Source organism: Bos indicus x Bos taurus, chromosome 11 (assembly GCF_003369695.1).
Source record: "Bos indicus x Bos taurus breed Angus x Brahman F1 hybrid chromosome 11, Bos_hybrid_MaternalHap_v2.0, whole genome shotgun sequence".
In the NCBI taxonomy this organism is placed as follows: domain Eukaryota; kingdom Metazoa; phylum Chordata; class Mammalia; order Artiodactyla; family Bovidae; genus Bos; species Bos indicus x Bos taurus.
The window spans coordinates 14,832,198-14,853,689 of NC_040086.1; the positions used below are offsets into that span (position 1 = coordinate 14,832,198).

At 35.4% G+C, this 21,492-nt stretch overlaps 1 protein-coding gene and 1 long non-coding RNA gene across 2 annotated transcripts in view; one reads left to right on the plus strand and one right to left on the minus strand.

The window, feature by feature from the left end:
* Nucleotides 1-20,774, plus strand: part of YIPF4 (Yip1 domain family member 4) — a 35,316-nt gene extending 14,542 nt beyond the window's left edge. The window contains exons 2-6 of the mRNA XM_027554970.1: nt 2,618-2,771; nt 4,829-5,000; nt 9,627-9,704; nt 15,124-15,237; nt 18,436-20,774. Coding sequence (XP_027410771.1) covers nt 2,618-2,771; nt 4,829-5,000; nt 9,627-9,704; nt 15,124-15,237; nt 18,436-18,573 — 656 coding nt within the window. The 3' untranslated portion in view covers nt 18,574-20,774. The remainder of the gene's footprint in view (nt 1-2,617; nt 2,772-4,828; nt 5,001-9,626; nt 9,705-15,123; nt 15,238-18,435) is intronic.
* LOC113901080 overlaps nt 5,666-21,492 on the minus strand; it is a 37,837-nt gene continuing 22,010 nt past the window's right edge. The window contains exon 3 of the long non-coding RNA XR_003513299.1: nt 5,666-5,831. This is a non-coding gene — a long non-coding RNA (uncharacterized LOC113901080). The remainder of the gene's footprint in view (nt 5,832-21,492) is intronic.

Genomic DNA, 21,492 nt, shown 5'->3' on the forward strand with positions numbered 1-21,492 from the left:
TTTGGTTTAGAAAAGGACTTTAAGTGCAGTCTTTCCAAGAGGCCAAGAAACAGTGGTTAAGGTCCTTTCCTGTCTCATTCCAAAACCTTTCATGTCACTGTTGTACTAATGACCTCCTGATCTAAATCTTCCTCTTGTTAAAGAAAAAAAAAAGCACTCTTTGTACCTGTTGGAAGCAGAATTTTAGTTAAGTTTCAACTCTTTCATCTTCGTCTCGGAGTAAAATGAAGCAGAAAGTAATTTTGAGAGTATTTTAATCAAAAGTATTTGAGAGAGTATTTTAATCAAAAGATTGTATGATCAGCATCTACAGAGACTATTTTTTAAGCCTAAGCAGGGAAGGACAGTGCATTCAAAAGTACTTGGATTTTATCTCTAGCTGAATAAACTCCCATGTAAAAGCTTCTTAGAGTCATATAATGTTAAACATGAAAAAAATTTTGAATAGGAAACTGGAGACCAGAAGTGTTAATAATTTGCTGTATTAATTAGTAGCTAAGTTAGAACTTAGCTTCAGAATACAAACTTTATTATGATTAATTGCAGGAGTTGTCAGAACCAGACAGTTGAAGGAACTGTCAGAACTAGAAATATCATGAATGCATAAAATATATGTAGATGTACAGAATATGTGTTAATCACCTTTTTATGTAATTGGTAAGTCTTGGTGGCTCAGACGGTAAAGCATCTGCCTGCAATGCAGGAGACCCGGGTTTGATTCCTGGGTCGGGAAGATCTCCTGGAGAAGGAAATGGCAATCCACTCCAGCACTCTTGCCTGGAAAATCCCATGGTCCGAGGAGCCTGATAGGCTACAGTCCATGGGGTCGCAAAGAGTCAGACATGACTGAGCAACTTCACTTTCATTTTCTCTTTTCTTTTCAGGCTGTTAGTAGTTAAGTTTTGGGGGAGTCAAAATTATACACATATCTTTGATGGAAGGTGGCACCCATAATCCTCACACTGTTTCCGTAATTGAGCCCCTAAGGGATTAAAGTTTTAAGTCAGATTTTTTTAATAGCATTTTTCAAAAGCTAACCTAGAAAATTTAGGGTAATGTGCAAAATTAAGCTCTTCTTTTTACTGTGTATGATCTCCAGGGAAGGAGAGTCTGTGTTGAGTGTTCTGGCTTGCTGTCGCCAAAATTGTTTTCTGATGGACCACTCCAGTCTTGTGACTAGGTAGCAGCCTTGATGAGTGTTTACTAGTGCATGATGTTTGGTCCTACAAACGTGTTTTTCAGTTGGTTCCTTTATGACCTCAAGCAAGTCCTTCACTATTCCCATTTTTTTTGACCAGAACATGTGATACATGTACTGCTGTGATTATTTGTAACCTCTGAGGCACTGGTACAGACTGTGAATGGATTTATTTTGTAATGTGGATAAACAGGATCTCTTGACTGCTTTTTAGAATTTACCCAAATTGCTGAAACTAAAGATAAATGGTGTAATTATATAAAGAAAAAAAGTTAGCTGAAATATCGGGGAACTCTTACTACTTAGATTTATCCAGAACTAAGCATTAATATATAAAAGCACTTAGCGTAGATAGTTGATGATTTTAAAAACAGAATATTAATAAGTACATGAAAAAGTAGGAGTAATGGTGGTTTTCCTTTAGCAAATAATAATATGTTGGTTTGCATATATAAATATGCAGTGCCTTTAAAAAGAATGTATGCAGCCACTTTGTTCTGAAGCACATAATGTACATAATAATGAAGGAAATTCAAAATGATACCGTGTTGGGAATTCCCTGGTAGTCCAGTGGTTAGGACTTGATGCTTTTGCTTCCAGAGCCAGGGTTCAATCTCTGGTAGGGGAACTAAGATCCTACAAGCCTTGAGGTGTTGCCAAAACCAAACCAACCAACATACCAAACAAACAAAAAAAGAAAATGATATCTTGTAATATATTTTTTTACATATCTTCCATTTAAAATTTAAAGTTACCGTTAACAAGTCTAGATTCTGGTACAAGAATTCTGGTACATATAATTAGATGTGAAATCTTTCATGTGTCTTCACTACTCTGATTTTCATTTTCCTGTAAAAATAAAAGTGGTTTTTAGGTATCTGTTGGTGAAAAAATAAATTCAACTGAGTAACTTTTAAAGATTTTATTGGTTTATTCAGTGGTTCATGAATTGGGCAGCATCTCATTTAGCAGAGAGAAAGGAGCTTTGAGGGGCTATACCAAATGAAAGACTTGAGGCAGAAGGAAACAGGGAAAGGAAGTTGTATTAGCTGGAAGTGGGTTAGTTATGGAAAAGTCACTTTCCTTTAGGAGATTGCAGGGTCTTTCAGGCAGATTACCTCACTCATGATGACCAGGTGATTTCTGACTCAGTAGTTTTAAGATTCTGTTTTTGGGAGAAGCCAAAACTGTAATTAATTTTTGGTTTGGTGACACAGGACTTAGCATAAGTGACTCCCATTTTGTGTTTGTTGTCTTGTTTTTAATACTATCAACTATAAAATATGAAAATTGTATGCACTAGCAGGTGTTCATACTTAGAGATCTTCAAATGATAATTTTTAGTTGAATATTTGCTTATGTTGGTTAGGATTCACACATTTTACCTGGATTTATAGTTTTGTCGTCTTTTCTCCTAAGAACTCAGTGGTTCAATAGCACCCCCAGATGTCAAGTTAAACCTTGGTGGAGATTTTATCAAAGAATCTACAGCCACAACATTTCTGAGACAAAGAGGATATGGCTGGCTTTTGGAAGTCGAAGATGATGACCCTGAAGATAACAAGCCACTCCTGTATGTAAAAATAATATGTATTTTTTGGATTCTAGAGCTGGTCTGTGAAATGATTATATTCTTTCATATTATTTAAGACAGGTATGGAAAACCTTAACCTTTTTGGTCAAAAGTTTTAGCTGTTTTCAGTTTTGCTAGTACATTTGACCCTTGAACAACTGAGGTTTGAACTGTGTAGATCTACTTACACGTGGATTATTTTCAGCACTTGTATTGGAAAATTTTTTTGAGATTTGCAATAGTGCAAAAAAAACTCGCAGGTGAACTGTGTAGCCTAGAAATATCATGAATGCATAAAATATAGATGTGCAGAATATGTGTTAATCAACTTTTTATGTAATTGCTAAGTCTTCTGGTCAACAGTAGGCTATTAGCAGTTAAGTTTTGGGGGAGTCAAAATTATACCTGTATCTTTGATGGAGGGTGGCACCCATAATCCCCACATTGTTCAAGGTCACCTGCAATTAGTAAAACTGGAATAATGAAATAATATTCTGAACTCATTGAAAGTTAAGTTTAAGACAAATTAAGAATTCCCAAAAGATTACCTCTCCAAACTCTCTCCCATATAGCAATTCTCAAGCTATCCCTGGGAGGACTACAGGGATACTTTGACCTTCTTCATAGTACTTGAAGATTTTTAAGCGATTATGTATCCCTTGAGCTTCCCAGGTGGCGCTAGTAGTAAAGAACTCGCCTGCCAGTTGCAGGAGACGTAAGAGACATTCGGTCCCTAGGTTGGGAAGATCCTCTGGAGGACGGCATGGCAACGCACTCCGGTTTTCTTGCCTGGAGAATCCCCGTGGACAGAGGAGCCTGGCGGGCTATAGTCCATAGGGTCGCAGAGTCAGACACGACTGAAGCAACTTAGCACTCGTAAATAATCAATAGCATGCACACGTATCACTTGGGGGGAAAAGTGAAGAATTTAACAGTTTGGAAAGAAGAACCTGCTGCTGCTGCTGCTAAGTTGCTTCAGTCGTGTCCGACTCTGTGCGACCCCACAGATGGCAGCCCACCAGGCTCCTCTATCCCTGGGGTTCTCCAGGCAAGAACACTGGAGTGGTTTGCCATTTCCCTCTCCAATGCGTGCATGCGTGCCAAGTTGCTTCAGTTGTGTCCGACTCTGTGCGACCCTTTGGACAGCAGCCCACCAGGCTCCTCTGCCCACGGGATTCTCTTGACAAGAATACTGGAGTGGGTTGCCATTTCCTTCTCCCCTAAGAAGAACCTATAGCATTGTAAAATCAAGGCATTACCAAGTTATTCTCGGTAGTAATTATTGGTAGATCAAGTACTAAAAACGTCTGTTTCTCAATGTTAATATACTGAATTTCATCAAATCTAAGATGTTATAGATTATAAGATGCAGTTATTTTACATTTATTAATAAAAGAGAAAAAGTGGCTAAGACAGCATAAAGCTAGAACATTAAAGGGCTATCTTATCTCCTTAGTGTAAGGATAAATGAGAAATGATCAACCATGCAAAAAGAGAAACCAAGGAAGTTTGCTTGTCTGTTTGGCACTGGGTGAAGTGTTGGAAGAAAAATTCCTATGAGAATATAGACTTGCAGTCTATGGTCCCAAAAATTCTCAAGAGAAGAATTTTATTTAAAGTCTCAAATTGGTAGTGCCTCCAGGAGACTGGCAAAAGGAAAAGCAGATCTTGGAAGCACTTGCCTCATGCCAGACTGACAACAGTTGTTAAGACACCAGCTATTGTGAGATGTATCCCAACTTTAGAGATGTTGAAAATGTACATCTTGGAAATGTACTTCAAATGCAAATGTTTTGTTGACCTGTGGAGACTACTGTTATATTTAAACTTTTCTTTAAAGTTGTTAAGACAACAGTTGTTAAGACACCAGCTATTGTGAGATGTATCCCAACTTTAGAGATGTTGAAAATGTACATCTTGGAAATGTGCTTCAAATGCAAATGTTTTGTTGACCTGTGGAGACTACTGTTATATTTAAACTTTTCTTAAATTCTAATACAACTGGCTCAATATTCAAAAGTATGTGCCTTCTAAGAATTCTTATTTTAAAATTATAGGGAAGAATTGGATATTGATCTAAAGGATATTTACTACAAAATTCGATGCGTTTTGATGCCAATGCCATCACTTGGTTTTAATAGACAAGTGGTGAGAGACAATCCTGACTTCTGGGGTCCTCTGGCTGTTGTTCTTTTCTTTTCCATGATATCATTATATGGACAGTTTAGGGTAAGTACATCTTCCTTTACACAAATTCTAAATAGTTTAAGAGTTTTAAAATTTAAAATAACAAATATTAACTGTAGTACTTCATTATGTTTGAAAAATGCTTTAGCTTTACCCATTATTTCTCACTTTTCCATCCCTACAACTGTTCTTAAATAAGTGGGAGGTTCCTTGGATTAATGGCTTCCAAACTATTGTACATCATCATTCACAAGAAAAGTATTAGTATTTGTATGGCAAGTGGGTAAGTGGTAGGGACTGTTCCCAGCTGCCCATGCCCTTTTTGGTTTTCCATAAGAATAAATAATTGGAAACAACAATACTCATATTTTTACCTTTTATTCATTTTTAGTTCTGTTTTTAAAATAAACTTTTTAATGATGACAGGAATTCCATCAAGTATTTGTTTTTACATAATACTATGTCCCATTCTCAGAGGCCTTATCTGTATCATCAAAACACAGCATATACACATCACTCTCTCATCTTTAGTGTAAGGCTTTAGGGGAGTAAAAAATAATTCTTTATCACAGAGTGTTTTGGAAATAAATTAGTTTCCTTTTGTTCTATAAAACATTTCTGTAAGTTTAGTGACTTAAAACAATGAAGATTTATTCTTTGACAGTTCTCGAAGTCAGAAATCCAAGTTGAGTGTTAAAGGGCTAGAATCAAAATGTCAGCAGGCTGGTTCCTCTGGGTGCTCCAGCACAGTCTGTTGCTTGTCTCTTTCCAAGTCAGAGGCTGCAACATTGCTTGACTTCTGGTTGCATCACTGTACTCTCCATTGTCACATTGTCTTCTCTACTGTAGTCAGATATCCTTCTGCCTCCTTTCCTAAAGGACATTTGTGATTAAATTTGCACTTACTTGATAATTCAGAGTATTCTCTCCATAGCAAAATCCTTAATGTTATATAATACTAGTCCTATTAATATTTACCTTGGATCAATTTACATCAAGTATTCTGTTGCAGACAAGGACCATTGAAGAAGTTGAATAGGGGTTCTGGTCTCTTGCCTACCACCAACCCTTCATGCAGAACATCTCTAAGTGAATTTTATCTATATAATCTTTCATTTGAATGCAGGGTTCTAAGGCTAAAAACAGAAAATTCTTAACTCCATAGAATGTTTCTTAATTTGAATTTGTTAAATATTTTCTCATGCTGGATTGATGTAATACCTTTTTGGCAAGAATATCAAACAAGTGACATTGTGCCCTTCTCTACATACTATTAGGCATTACATGATACTGATATGTCTTATTCCTAGTGCTATTATTGTTGATCACTTGGTAAGGCAAGGGGGTAGTATCTGTCTAATTCCTCCACTGTAAAGTTGCTATTTTTCCCTTTTTAATACAATAAATACCTTGTGGAGATACTTTGTGACTATGCAAGCACTCTCTCATCAAATTTTAGCCCACTAATTTTAGCATCTATTGATGGACCTTTCTTTCAATAATTATTACTATATTGTTTACTGAATATGATTTTCCTTCTTTCTTCCCCATGTATTAATTAGTATTCTCTTTGGAACAGCTATTCTTTCTTTGTCATTACTTACTTATCTTTGTTAGTATAGACAGATATTTATTTTACTTTGTGGACTGTCAGTTCAATTCAGTTCAGTTCAGTTGCTCAGTCGTGTCCGACTCTTTGCGACCCCATGAATCGCAGCATGCCAGGCCTCCCTGTCCATCACCAACTCCCGGAGTTCACTCAAACTTAAGCTTATCAAGTTGGTGATGCCATCCAGGCATCTCTTCCTCTGTTGTCCCCTTCTCCTCCTGCCCCCAATCCCTCCCAGCTTCAGAGTCTTTTCCAATGAGTCAACTGTTTGTGTGAGGTGGCCAAAGTACTGGAGTTTCAGCTTTAGCATCATTCCTTCCAAAGAAATCCCAGGGCTGATCTCCTTCAGAATGGACTGGTTGGATCTCCCTGCAGTCCAAGGGACTCTCAAGAGTCTTCTCCAACACCACAGTTCAAAAGCATCAATTCTTCCGCGCTCAGCTTTCTTCACAGTCCAACTCTCACATCCATACATGACCACTGGAAAAACCATAGACTTGACTAGATGGACCTTTATTGGCAAAGTAATGTCTCTGCTTTTGAATATGCTATGTAGGTTAGTCATAACTTTCCTTCCAAGGAGTAAGCGTCTTTTAATTTCATGGCTGCAGTCACCATCTGCAGTGATTTTGGAGCCCCAAAAAATAAAGTCAGTCACTGTGTCCCCATCTATTTGCCGTGAAGTGATGGGACCAGATGCCATGATCTTAGTTTTCTAAATGTTGAGCTTAAAGCCAACTTTTTAACTCTCCTCTTTCACTTTCATCAAGAGGCTTTTTTTTAGTTCCTCTTCACTTTCTGCCATGAGGGTGGGTTCATCTGCATATCTGAGGTTATTCATATTTCTCCCGGCAATCTTGATTCTAGCTTGTGCTTCTTCCAGCCCAGCATTTCTCATGATGTACTCTGCATAGAAGTTAAATAAGCAGGGTGACAATATACAGCCTTGACGTACTCCTTTTCCTATTTGGAACCAGTCAGTTGTTCCATGTCCAGTTCTAACTGTGGCTTCCTGACCTGCATATAGGTTTCTCAAGAGGCAGGTCAGGTGGTCTGGTATTCCCATCTCTTTTAGAATTTTCCACAGTTTATCATGATCCACACAGTCAAAGGCTTTGGCATAGTCAATAAAGCAGAAATAGATGTTTCTCTGGAATTCTCTTGCTTTTTCAATGATCCAGCGGATGTTGGCAATTTGATCTCTGGTTCCTCTGCCTTTTCTAAAACCAGCTTGAACATCTGGAAATTCACGGTTCACATATTGCTGAAGCCTGGCTTGGAGAAATTTGAGCATTACTTTACTAGCGTGTGAGATGAGTGCAGTTGTACGTTTGAGCATTCTTTGGCATTGCCTTTCTTTGGGATTGGAATGAAAACTGACCTTTTCCAGTCCTGTGGCCACTGCTGAGTTTTCCAAATGTGCTGGCATATTGAGTGCAGCACTTTCACAGCATCATCTTTCAGGATTTGAAATAGCTCAACTGGAATTCCATTACCTCCACTGGCTTTGTTCGTAGTGATGCTTTCTAAGGCCCACTTGACTTCACATTCCAGCATGTCTAGATCACACCATCGTAATTATCTTGGTCGTTAAGATCTTTTTTGTACAGTTCTCTGTGTATTCTTGCCAACTCTTGATATCTTCTGCTTCTGTTAGGTCCATACCATTTCTGTCCTTCATCAAGTCCATCTTTGCATGAAATGTTCTGTTGGTATCTCTCATTTTCTTGAAGAGATCTCTAGTCTTTCCCATTCTGTTGTTTTCCTCTATGTCTTTGCATTGATCACTGAGGAAGGCTTTCTTACCTCTCTTTGCTATTCTTTGGAACTCTACATTCAGATGCTTATATCTTTCCTTTTCTCCTTTGTTTTTCGCTTCTCTTCTTTTCATAGCTATTTGTAAGGCCTCCCCAGACAGCCATTTTGCTTTTCTGCATTTCTTTTCCCTGGGGATGGTCTTGATCATTGTCTCCTATACAATGTCATGAACCTCCATCCATAGTTCATCAGGCACTCTAGGTATGACCTAAATCAAATCCCTTATGATTATGGACTATAATCCAGTATAATCATATATTTTATTGCTTAGATTGTTGCAGTTTTAGCTATTGGAAGCTCCTTCAGGTTAGCTTTGGTATCCTTTTGACATATTCCCATCCTTTTTTGAGTGCTTCCTTTCTTCTTGATTCCACAGTGCATTCTGGACTCATCTTTCATTTTCCCTGTCCCAGCCCTGGAATCAGTCATTTCCCTAGGGAGTCCTAGTTCCTTTTACAGGGGAATATTTAGAAACCAGTAAGTATCTGGGTTTCCCAGATGGCATTAGTGGTAAAGAATCCACCTGCCAGTGCAGGAGATGTAAGAGATGTGGGTTCAATCCCTGTGTCGAAAATATCCCCTGGAAAAGGAAATGGCAACTCATGTCTGGAAAATCCAATGGGCAGTAGAGCCTGGTGGGCTACAATTCCATGGGGTCGCAAAGAATCTGACATGGCTAAGGACACACATCACGCACCATAACTGGGCAGTTAGTCTTCTTTACGTTGCTACGCAGTATCTTTATTTCTAGACCTTCTCAAGCAGACAGAACTTGGAAATATATGCATGTATCATTATTATGTCAAGTCTCAAGAGTTAAAATTGTCTGAAGTGTTGTCCACATTCTATTACTTGGATAAATGTGTGATTAATGTAAATTTTAGAGACCTCCTGAGGTTAGTAACTTGTTTCACGGATAAATTTATCATGTAGAATGCTATAAAGCAGGAGCTGAGAGTCAACACTTTGCTGTCGTTTTGCAGTCATCTTTTATCATAGATGTTAAAATACTGAGGTTTCCTTAAGCAACTGATCATTGCCAAATTTTCAGTTTGGATGTAAAATTATATTACATATTATATTCTTATTAGGTTTTCAGAAAATACCTGGGAACCCAAACTTCCTATGACCTAAAGTCAGTGATACCAAAATACCTTATGTGGTAGAGAATTGAACTCATGGGAAATTTTCAGCTTATTTGGTAACACAGATATTAATTGCATGAATTTTTTTCTCTTAAGGTGGTTTCATGGATTATAACCATTTGGATATTTGGTTCACTAACGATTTTCTTACTGGCTAGAGTTCTTGGTGGAGAAGTAAGTAGTTAATTTTGAAAATAGTCTCTGTTTTTTATGGTAAGCTTTATTGTTGATATTGCAGATACTATTAGTAACTATGTTCATTGTAATTGTTTGTTGCCCCAGAACTGCTTTTAATTTATGCTACTTCTTTCAAGGTGACCTATATATTAGTATTACGCATGCTCTAAATGTTATGAGAAAGAGGAAAGAAAAAATCCTATCATTTATAAATAACTTAGAGCTTTATAGGGATACATACAATTTATTCTCTGTTTAGTCCTCAAACTTTTGGTCTCAGGTCCATAGAGCTTATTGCCAAATTCAGACTTAAACTGAAGAAAGTAGAGAAAATCACTAGACCATACAGGTATGCCCTAAATCAGATCCCTTACGATTATACGGTGGAAGTGAGAAATAGATTTAAGGGACTATATCTGAAAGACAGAGTGCCTGATGAACTATGGACGGAGATTCGTGACATTGTTCAGGAGACAGGGATCAAAACCTTTCCCAAGAAAAAGAAATGCAAAAAAGCAAAATGGCTGTCTGAGAAGCTCCTACAAATAGCTGTGAAAAGAAGAAAAACAAAAAGGAAAGATATACCCATTTGAATGCAGAGTTCCAAAGAATAGCAAGGAGAGATAAGAAAGCCTTCCGGTGATCAATGCAAAGAATTAGAGGAAAATAATAGAATGGGAAAGACTAGATCTCTTCAAGAAAATTAGAGATACCAAGGGAAAATTTCATACAAAGATGAGCTCAATAAATGACAGAAATGGTATGGACCTAACAGAAGCAGAAGATACTGAGAAGAGGTGGCAAGAATACACAGAAAAACTGAACAAAAAGGATCTTCACGACCCAGAAAATCATGATGGTGTGATCACTCACCTAGAGCCAGACATCCTGGAATGTGAAGTCAAGTGGGCCTTAGGAAGCATCACTAGGAGCAAAGCTAGTAGAGGTGATGTTATTCCAGTTGATCTATTTCAAATCCTAAAAGATGATGCTGTGAAAGTGCTGCACTCAATATGCCAGCAAATTTGGAAACTTGGCAGTGGCCACAGGACTGGAAAAGGTCAGTTTTCACTGCATTCCTAAAGAAAAGCAATGCCAAAGAATGCTCACACTACTGCACAATTGCATTCATCTCACATGCTAGGAAAGTAATGCTCAAAATTCTCCAAGCCAGGCTTCAACAATACTTGAACCATGAACTTCCAGATGTTCAAGCTGGCTGTAGAAAAGGCAGAGGAACCAGAGATCAAATTGCCAACATCCGCTGGATCATCGAAAAAGCAAGAGAATTCCAGAGAAACATCTATTTCTGCTTTATTGACTATGCCAAAGCCTTTGACTGTATGGATCACAATAAACTGGAAAATTCTGAAAGAGATGGGAATACCAGACCACCTGACCTGCCTCTTGAGAAACCTATATGCAGGTCAGGAAGCCACAGTTAGAACTGGACATGGAACAACTGACTGGTTCCAAATAGGAAAAGGAGTACGTCAAGGCTGTATATTGCCACTCTCCTCATTTAACTTCTATGCAGAGTACATCATGAGAAAGGCTGGGCTGGAAGAAGCACAAGCTGGAATCAAGATTGCTGGGAGAAATATCAATAACCTCAGATATGCAGATGAACCCACCCTTATGGCAGAAAGCGAATAGGAACTAAAGAGCCTCTTGATGAAAGTGAAAGAGGAGAGTGAAAAAGTTGGCTTAAAACTCAACATTCAGAAAACTAAGATCATGGCATCTGGTCCCATCACTTCATGGCAAATAGATGGGGAAACAGTGGCAGACTTCCCTGTTTTGGGCTCCAAAATAACTACTGCAGATGGTGACTGCAGCCATGAAATTAAAAGCTTACTCCTTGGAAGGAAAGTTTTGACCAACCTAGACAGGATATTGGAGAAGGCAATGGCACCCCTCCAGCACTCTTGCCTGGAAAATCCCATGGATATAGGAGCTTGGTGGGCTGCAGTCCATGGGGTCGCTAAGAGTCGGACAGGACTGAGCGACTTTCTTTCACTTTTCACTTTCGTGCATTGGAGAAGGAAATGGCAACCCACTCCAGTGTTCTTGCCTGGAGAATCCCAGGGATAGGGGAGCCTGGTGGTCTGCGGTCTGTGGGGTCCCACAGAGTCGGACACGACTGAAGTGACTTAGCAGCAGCAGCAGCAGCAGACAGCATATTAAAAAGCAGAGCCGTTACTTTGCCAACAAAGGTCCGTCTAGTCAAGGCTATGGTTTTTCCAGTGGTCATGTATGGATATGAGAATTGGACTATAAAGAAAGCTGAGTGCCAAAGAATTGATGCTTTTGAACTGTGGTGTTAGAGAAAACTCTTTAGAGTCCCTTGGACTGCAAGGAGATCCAACCAGTCCATCCTAAAGGAAATCAGTCGTGAATATTCATTGGAAGGACTGATGTTGAAGCTGAAACTCCAGTACTTTGGGCACCTGATACAAAGAGCAGACTCATTTGAAAAGACCCTGATGCTTTGAAAGATTGAAGGCTGGAGGAGAATGGGACGACAGAGGATGAGATGGTTGGATGGCATCACCAACTCAATGGACATGAATTTGGGTAAGCTCTGAGCGTTGGTAATGGACAGGGAGGCCTTCCGTGCTGCAGTCCATGTCGTCGCAAAGAGTCGGACATGACTGAGTGACTGAACTGAAATGAACCATAGAGCTTAATGTAGGTTGTATTTACCAGTATTTATCATGGGGACTTCCCTGGTGTTCCAGTGGTTAAGATGCCACACTTCCAGTGCAGGGGGTGTGAGTTCAGTCCCTGGTCAGGGAATAAACATGCCTCATTTTGTGACCAAAAAAGTTAAAGCAAATAAAATTACCATGTTAGAAATTAAAATAAAAATAAAAAAATTTTAATATGTGTTTATTCATTTAAAACTAAAAGCAAATCAAATGCATTTTAACATAAATAATGCATTTTAAAGAAAACTTTTTAAAACAAATTGAGGAAAATGCATTGTTATACATTCTTGCTAGTAGTTTTAATATCTGGATTAGTGGAATCTGGATCCTGATATCTGCTTTCTGCATTCAATTGTTACAGGATATAGCTTTGGATAAAGTATATATAAAAAATAAGTCCTCATACAGGTATATAATTTGAAAAGGAGGGATATTTTAACACTTTTTTTTAGATGATTATGTCTATTCTATTCTGATACTACATTAACACTCAAGAGATAATAGTTTTTTTTTTTTTTGTCTCTTGTTAATATTTATAATTTGCCAAAAATCAGACATGTTGTCTGACCTATACTATCACTTTTTTCAATTAATTAATATTAATTGGAGGATAGTTACTTTATAGTATTGCGATAGTTTTTGCTATACATCAACATGAATCAGCCACAGTTCTACATGTGTCCCTCCCATCCTAAACACACCCCCCCACCTCCCTTCCAACCCTGTTCCTCTGGGTATTCCCAGAGCACCAGCTTTGGGTGCCCTCAACAGGAAATAGTTTCTTAAAGTTTTTTTGCGAGGAATCTCAAACCATATTAGTGAACTTTTTATATTGTTTCATTGAAATTCATTTTGAATGGATATTTTTAACCCATGCATGGTCATCTAGAGAACACTAGTTCACTGAGGTTTGCAGAACTTCCAAATGTTGACACGTTTTATTCTATGATATCAGAAAACCACATTCACTAAGATCACCTATCAGCAGAAAATGTCAAGATTACAGTGTTGGATGTAAGTTTACCAAAATTCTACTTTTTGCTTGAGAGATAGCATTTAGTAATTTGAAAAAAATACTATGAGTTGTTTTTCTTGAAGCAACAGGCTTGTTTCATTCAGTTTCAGTCATGTTGCCTGTCAGTACCTAACTCTGAATAATTACAGTTTTTCATTTGTTCTTTCACGTAAGAATGGTGTTCCATGAATAAAGCATCTAATTCAGCTCTTGACTTAAGCAGTTGTACACGTGCTTTCCTTGGGATAACCATTGAATCAAGGTAGAAGAAGTGCTTTCTGTGTACTTTGCATTTTGTTACACAGAATATTAAAAAGGCATATTCAAAGGTTGAGGCTTAATAAAATCAGTCATTTTAACTGTTTTGTTAAGGACATTTTTAAGTGAAACAGGAGGGTTTTTTTCTTTCTTTTCTGTGTATGGTAGTAAAGAACATAGTTACTATTAGTACAGTTCATATCATATTGGCATAATAAAGCAGCATGATGTTTTACCCATTGCTTCTGTTCTATTAGTATCAATATCAACCTAATTTAAAAAGGCAAATAATGCTTTATCACTATTATAAAAAATAGTTTTGATGTCCAGTCTTTTAGAAGAGTGTCCTGGATCCCCAGAATACCATGGGCCACACCTTGAGAATCACTGCCCCATTAACTTAGAGTTTATGAATTACTGTAAACCTAGGAATTGTAGCGCTCCGGGATTTATCTGTTTGTGGAGAGAGTAAAGCAGAAGGGAAGCCAGGCAAAGTTATCATACTGGTGCTGACTCATATTAGGCTTACTCTATGAACACTAAATGCTTAATGTCAAACTCTTGAGCCTTTTTCTCACACTTGTGGGAAAGGTCTCCAAATCTGATTATTAGCTCTTGTTCTACTACTTTCCAGTTTCCAAAATTAACTTGCTGTTATTCCATCTTCTCGCCTCTTGTTTATGCCTCTTACAAAAAGAAGTTTCTTTTTTTTCTTCCCTTTTAGTGGAGTTTCGAGAAGGAATGGTATTAGATATGTGTTCAGTTCACCATCTTAATCTACAACTCTTGAATAAGTTTAGAGTAACATTTATCTGCGTAACTTTTTTACTCTGCTTATGGAAATTTAAAATAATTTTAACAGGGACTTAAAATGACATTTGTTTGTGTATTATTTTTTATATTCTAGACAAAATCTCATACAATTTTTATATGAAGACAGGTATCACTAATTGTTTGGGTAATTTAAGATTGTTGTTGACTCAAACAGGGTCTCTGTATTAACCTAGAGGGGTGGGATAGGGAGGGAGATGGGAGGGAAGTTCAGGACAGGACATATGTATACCTATGGCTGATTCATGTTGAGGTTTGACTGAAAACAACAAAATTCTGTAAAGCAATTATCCTTCAACTAAAAAGTAAATAAATTGAAAAAAAAAAAAAAAAAAGACTGTTTGAGGAAGTTAAAAGACCTAGATCTTATATCTTATTTTGAACTCTTAACTAGCTAGCTGTCTTTCCTGAACAAAGACCTTTGTTTCTCTGAGAATCAGTTTCTTCATAATGGGGATAGTATTACTACTACTACATGATACTTTTATGATTTTCTTAATTCTCATGCTTATGCAAGTACAACAAAGTATATATGATGTTTAATAGTGGTTAAAATAACTTGATTTCTATGGTATTTATTTAAAATTTTGAAAATTCACAGGTTGCGTATGGCCAAGTTCTTGGAGTTATAGGATATTCATTACTTCCTCTCATTGTAATAGCCCCTATACTTTTGGTGGTTGGATCATTTGAAGTCGTGTCTACACTTATAAAAGTAAGTAGTGTGTGTTATAAAAAGTAGTTTACTGTTTTCCAGTCAGGAAAGTGTACAATCGCCCCTGCATATCCATGGGAGATTGGTTCTAGGATTGCCCCCCACCACCACCACAGACACAAAAATCTTCAGGTGTTCAACTCCCCAGTATAAAATTATGTAGTATTTACATATAACCTATGCAAATCCTTCCATCTACTTTTTAAAATCATCTCCAGATTACTTATGATACTTAATACAATATAAATTGTTGTCTGTAATCCAGCATACTCAGGTTTGGCTTTTTGAAACTTTCCGAAATTTTTTTTTTCCCCAAATATTTTCAGTCCACAGTTGTTTGAATCCATAGATGCAGAACTCACAGGTAATAAGAGCTGACCGTACTAGTTTTATGGCTAAAGAATCTTATAATCTATAACGGTTTATATCAAGCAGTTAGTAGTATTTTGAAACAGTGACCTTACTCACTGATTTTACCAAATATTTTCCCCTTTTAATTGCCAGAAATTATAATGTATATCTAGGGTGGAATAAAGAACAAAGAGCAAATCTGGCCTCAGGATATTGCACTCAAAATTTTTTATTTAATGTTAAACATTTCTTTTCTATGCTTATAAGATGAATTTATTATATTTATTTGAAATTCCACTGGATGTTTATTTAATAATTGTTAACTCCTATTTGAATAGTAAATTAGTGGTCAAGTAAGATATACGTAGTTCTAATAAACTGACTTTTCTGTGTTGCAGAAATCAGGACTTCTTTATGCTGTGTTAAACTGATTAACAATGTACCCACTTTAAACATTTACTGATAATATTAAACACTATTAATGAATAGTGATATAGCAAATTTTGGTATTTATTAATTTTGAACCACTTTGGAAAAAATAAATGACTACTTTCACACATGTATGTATATTACACAGTGAATGTAATTTTTTTCTTTATGGAAAATAGAACTTCTTAAGACCACTGCTTTCAATACTACCATTATGTAGTCTCCATATTAGAGTATTTAAATACTAGAGTATTTAAGTAGACTAACTTAAGAAGAGTTACTTTATGACTTTCGTTTTCACTTAAAGTTTATTACTAATTCCAGTGTAAAAGAAATTATTCCTTTTAGAATTGAGTAACTCCAGGCTAACACTGACATTATAAGCCCTGGATATTGAGAAGAGTTGGATTTTAGAACTGAATTCTAAATTCCTGAATGCAAATCCTGGTTTTGCCTCTTGTTGTCCGCCTTGGGGAGCTATATTTTCTTACTTTCCTCTTAGAGTAAACTTAGCAACTACTTTTTTGGATTTGTTATGAAGATTTTGAAGAATAATGACTAGTATAGTGCTTGACACACAGTAGGCACTCAAGCAGTAGCTGTTATTATTATAAATAGTAAATATTTTGAGAACATCTTTGTATGTTTCAACTGTTGGAACACTCTAGAAACCAAGAAACGCTTTCATTCCTCTAATCCTAATTTTTAAAAAAATATCATTATTAGTGCTTAGGTTGAAAGTCTTGCAGTGCAGAAGCTAGCCCCACCCACGCTGGCATTTAATTATTTAGTCTTAGTGAACATACCACTTTACTAAGTCATTCAGGATCACTGCCTGTGTGTTGTTTTACTTGGGTTAAAGATTGTTTGAATGCTTCTGAGCCTATTCCCAAAACTGCTAAAACTGTGTCCTCTGGTTATTTTTAGTCATTGAGTTCAACTGAAAATTGGTCTTTAATATTCTTTATACAACAAGTGAATGTGTTATTATAAAATAGAAGTCTTTTTTTATAAAATCATTAAAATTTTAGGATAAAAAATTTGTGAACTTTAGATATTTCTTTGCCACATTTCTTTCCCTAATCACTTAAATCATCTTTGTGTAGCGATCTGTTTTGCATGTTTCTTGTTTTAGTCCAAAGTCTGTTGAGAAATAATGAAAGAATAATGAAAGAATGAAATAAATAATGAGAACTCTTACCCTTTAACTGTAGCATTGGAATGCAGTTTACAAGCACTAGTTTTTTTTAAACATTAAATCTCTGTAATTTTACCAGTCTTAACCAAATACATTTAATCATCATGTACAAATGGAATTTGATTATAATTTTATTTTATTTCTCTATACTTTTTTGTAAGATTAAAATATCTTGTATTTTTTGTTTGCATTTAGTTTTAAAAGTGCAGTAGAAAATTGGGTCATCTCAAATAATTTTCAGTCAATCTGCCAGTGTTTAATTTTTACCTCTGTATCAGTGGTTCTCAGCTGATGGCAGCTTTGCCCCCCAGGGATGTTCGGCAATGTCTAGAGACATTTTTGAGTGTCGTGGACGGGAGGGGTGGGGTGGCACTAGCATAGAGTGGCTAGAAGCCAGGGGTGCTGCCAAACACCCTACAGCGCACAGCACAGCTTCCCACAGCAGTCATCCAGCCCAGAAATTTGATTAGTGCAAGATTGAGAAACCCTGCTCTGTGCCAAGTGTTTCTATCATAATTTCCCTTATTTCTATCCTTAAAGTTATTCTCTCATTTTATTCTGTAAAATGCCTTCAGTGACTACATAAAGAAGTATTACATAAATTTCTAGTGGATATAATTTAAAATTAAGTAGGTGCATAGTCAGAATACTCTAAACCAAAATGTTACATTTTTCCTCCTTCCCTTATAACACTATATTTCTACCTAGTCCTGGGAAAATTGTGTGAAATTTTCACTTAATCTGTTTTTCTACCTCTTGGAAGAAAAGAATATTTTCTACAGAATCAGTTAGTTTTCCTAGGAAACAAATATCTTTCAGCATCTGGTCCCAGTAATAGTTTTTCCAAAAGTTGCCTTGTCTTAAATCATCCAGGACAGTTGTTAAAATGACTGATAATTAGACCCTTCTTCCGTTAGAGATTCTGATTCAGTAGAACTAGAATGAATCCCAGGAAGCTAATAGTCACCCCAAGTGATTCTTATAATTAGACAAGTTTGATAACGTAAAACCTAAGTCATTTCCAGATGTCAAGGAATAGAGCAAGGATGAATATTCTTAATAAGGTTTCAACATTCTCAATAAGTTTTGCTTTTTCTCTAATTGGTTGCCAGGGTTGTTTTAAAAAAAATACTGCAAATGTAATTTTTACTCTATGATACTCAAAATGTTAATTGACTTGCTAATATGCTGCCTTTTGTCTTTTTTTTTTTTTTTTTAAGCTCTTTGGTGTGTTTTGGGCTGCCTACAGTGCTGCTTCATTGTTAGTGGGTGAAGAATTCAAGACCAAAAAGCCTCTCCTGATTTATCCAATCTTTTTATTATACATTTATTTTTTGTCCTTATATACTGGGGTGTGATCTAAGTCATATATAAGTAGAAAAAGACACTGTTACATTTCTGTGTAGGCTGGAAATTCTTGCTTGAGGATATTAAAAAACCCTGTTGATGGTAAAATTTTACATGTTCAGATGTAAAGGCAGTTTCAGGTCTTTTTAAAACAATTTTTTTTTGTATTTAATTAAGCAATTGCAGTTATCTGAATATTTTTGGTCAGAATTCTGAATTCTGTTTGATTCTTCATATTCCAGTGAATAAAATATAAAAGCATTGTGTTTTTAAGATTGTGTCAATATTCACCTAAAAATCTGTGCCAAAAGCACCTGGAATGGTAATTATATTTCACTTGAAGGGTAAATATAATAACATTCTGATCATCTAAAAGTGCAATTTTTTCCTTTAACGAGTTTTCTCCTGCATTGCAGATCTTGTAGATATATATTTATATTTATACATATATATTTATGAAGTAATTCTTATTCACAAAATATATTTCTGAATAGCCTAAAAATTAAGATATTTTAAATCCGATGCTTACACTTTCTTTAATTTGGCCTTTAATCTTTTTATTTATGAATTAAATTTGCTCTTAAATTATATATAATTTTTAAAGTCTCGTACATGCTTCTGGCAATGTGTCCTTGTTAAGAATTCTTTTTTTTTTTTTACTTCTTTATTGCAAGATATTTGCTTTACAATATTGTGCTGGTTTCTGCCATACATCAGAATTCTTAATAATAACTAAAACTAATTATAACAGTTGCTGATGTAGATTTGGTTTGTTTGGGTGTGCTTTTTTTTACAAACCACTTTTGAATGTCTAAACATCTGATTTAAAGTTTCTGCTTATGGCATTTGATGGATATGGCATTTATTAAAACTGTCAGTATGTAGAAAAACAATATTATTTATAGTATCAGTAAATATTTTTAAGTGGCACTTCTAAGCCGTAAAAGTTGCTGAAAAGAGACCTTTAGAGTCTTGTGGTCCCAAGCAATGTTATATGAAGTAGAAAAAAAATAAAATGCTTCCCAGCTGTGTCTTTTGTTTTATAACACCTTGTCTTGTATTACCTGATATTTTAACAAGTATCAGGTACACTTTAACAAACATACAATATTTGCTAAGAGAGATAATAAGAAATTCCAGCTAGTGAAATTTTATGCAAATAATGTCATAGACTTTAGATGTACCTTTAATTAATATTAGTTTATAAAGTAGGTGAAATATTTGGTATCCATAAAATACCAAATGCCTAAGAACTATTAGCAAATTATTATATTGTCCTTTCTGGTCTCAGCTGGAAAAATTAACTGCTGTCTTCAATATGATAATGTGGCCACCTCTTGGGATATATTCCTTGAGCAACCTAATGTGTCAGGAAATATCCAGCAACTCTGAAATAAGCCTACAAATTAACAAGATATCAAGCCCATCTCTCATTCTTTTCTCCTCTCCCCCTAAAATAGAAAAAAGAACAAAACCCAAAAACTTTAAGCTGTAGAAGTGAGAAGTATAGAGCTATCTTTGGGCCAGAATAATGTGGGAAAGTTACATGATGCTGATTATTTAAACAAGCTTAGAAAAACAGACTAGAAGCAACAGAGGGATAAAACTTCTAAAACTTAAAATAATTTGGAATAGTAAGGAAGTAGCTACAGAAGCAGTAACTACACAGTAAATGTTTGTAGGGGTTTCTGAGAGCAGTACTTGGTTTTGGTTGATAATTATATTTGATGTTCATAGCGCTGACTCTGGACTCTTCCCCCAAAAGCTTGGGGGTCCATATCAGGCAGTAGAATTTTACTAAACAGTAAGTCAAGTGATTTTAGGACCAACTCCATCCAAAGGTGGTTTAAAATTTTTTTTAAGCTATCATTTCTTTAAGATGTGAATGAAAAGTTCACTTGTATGAATCTTGTTTATTATTGATGTAAGATAAAATGAAGTACTTGTGTTCCAAAAAGGTATTTAAAAATAATAGCATTTAATCTTGGGACTAGTCCAGTTTAAGGTATATATAAAAACAATTTATAATGTTTCATAATGTTTCAAGCTCAGCCACTGTCTTCATGGGCTAATGAGCAAAGCACTTAAAACAGATTGTCAGTTTGAAACATGATTTGTAAATGTGTCCAAGATACAGTACTGTTACAACTAATAATGGTAAGTTGACCATAATGTCCTCTGCTTGAATTTATATATAAAAATATTTTGTGTTATATTGATTTAAAATAATGATTTCCAACCTAATTATTAGTTCATTAGTATTTTTAAAACAGAATTACCCAGATAATCTCTCCTAGTTGTATGTGTGTATACATGTTTAAAGTGTTTCCAGTCATAGTAATCCTGATCACTGTTAATCCTCAAAAAAAAGAATTAGAGACATTTATTTGTTTTAAATTGATTATAAAATAATTGAAATTTTGATTATAAATAAAAATCTATATATAATTTTGTTTATATTAAATATAGTCTAGGAAGATTTATAAAGTTTTATGAACCATTACTAAACTTGCTAATTTCTAAGGTCTGTAAGGCAATTTTATATATAATATAATCTATTTGCAAAAATTCCCTAAATATTAATATATTAATATTTCTAAATTAGTGAAAATTTACATTGACTTAAAATGTTAGGTAGATATTTTTGTTTACATATTGTTTAAAATTTAGTTCATTTAAAAAACTCTGATGTAATAAAACATTGAATAAAATAATCCTACAAACTAATAAAAATAATATTTTTCATATTCAACAAACTGAATATTTTAAGATGATTGTTATTTATCTTTTACCTTTTCAGTAATACATATTTTAGCTAGTGTTAAGTTTTAGGAAATTGTGACACGTTTGATAATTTTTGTTAAAATGTCTTACTTTGTTTTATATATATATTAATATACAAGTTGGGTTTCTTGTTTTGTTCTTTGCCG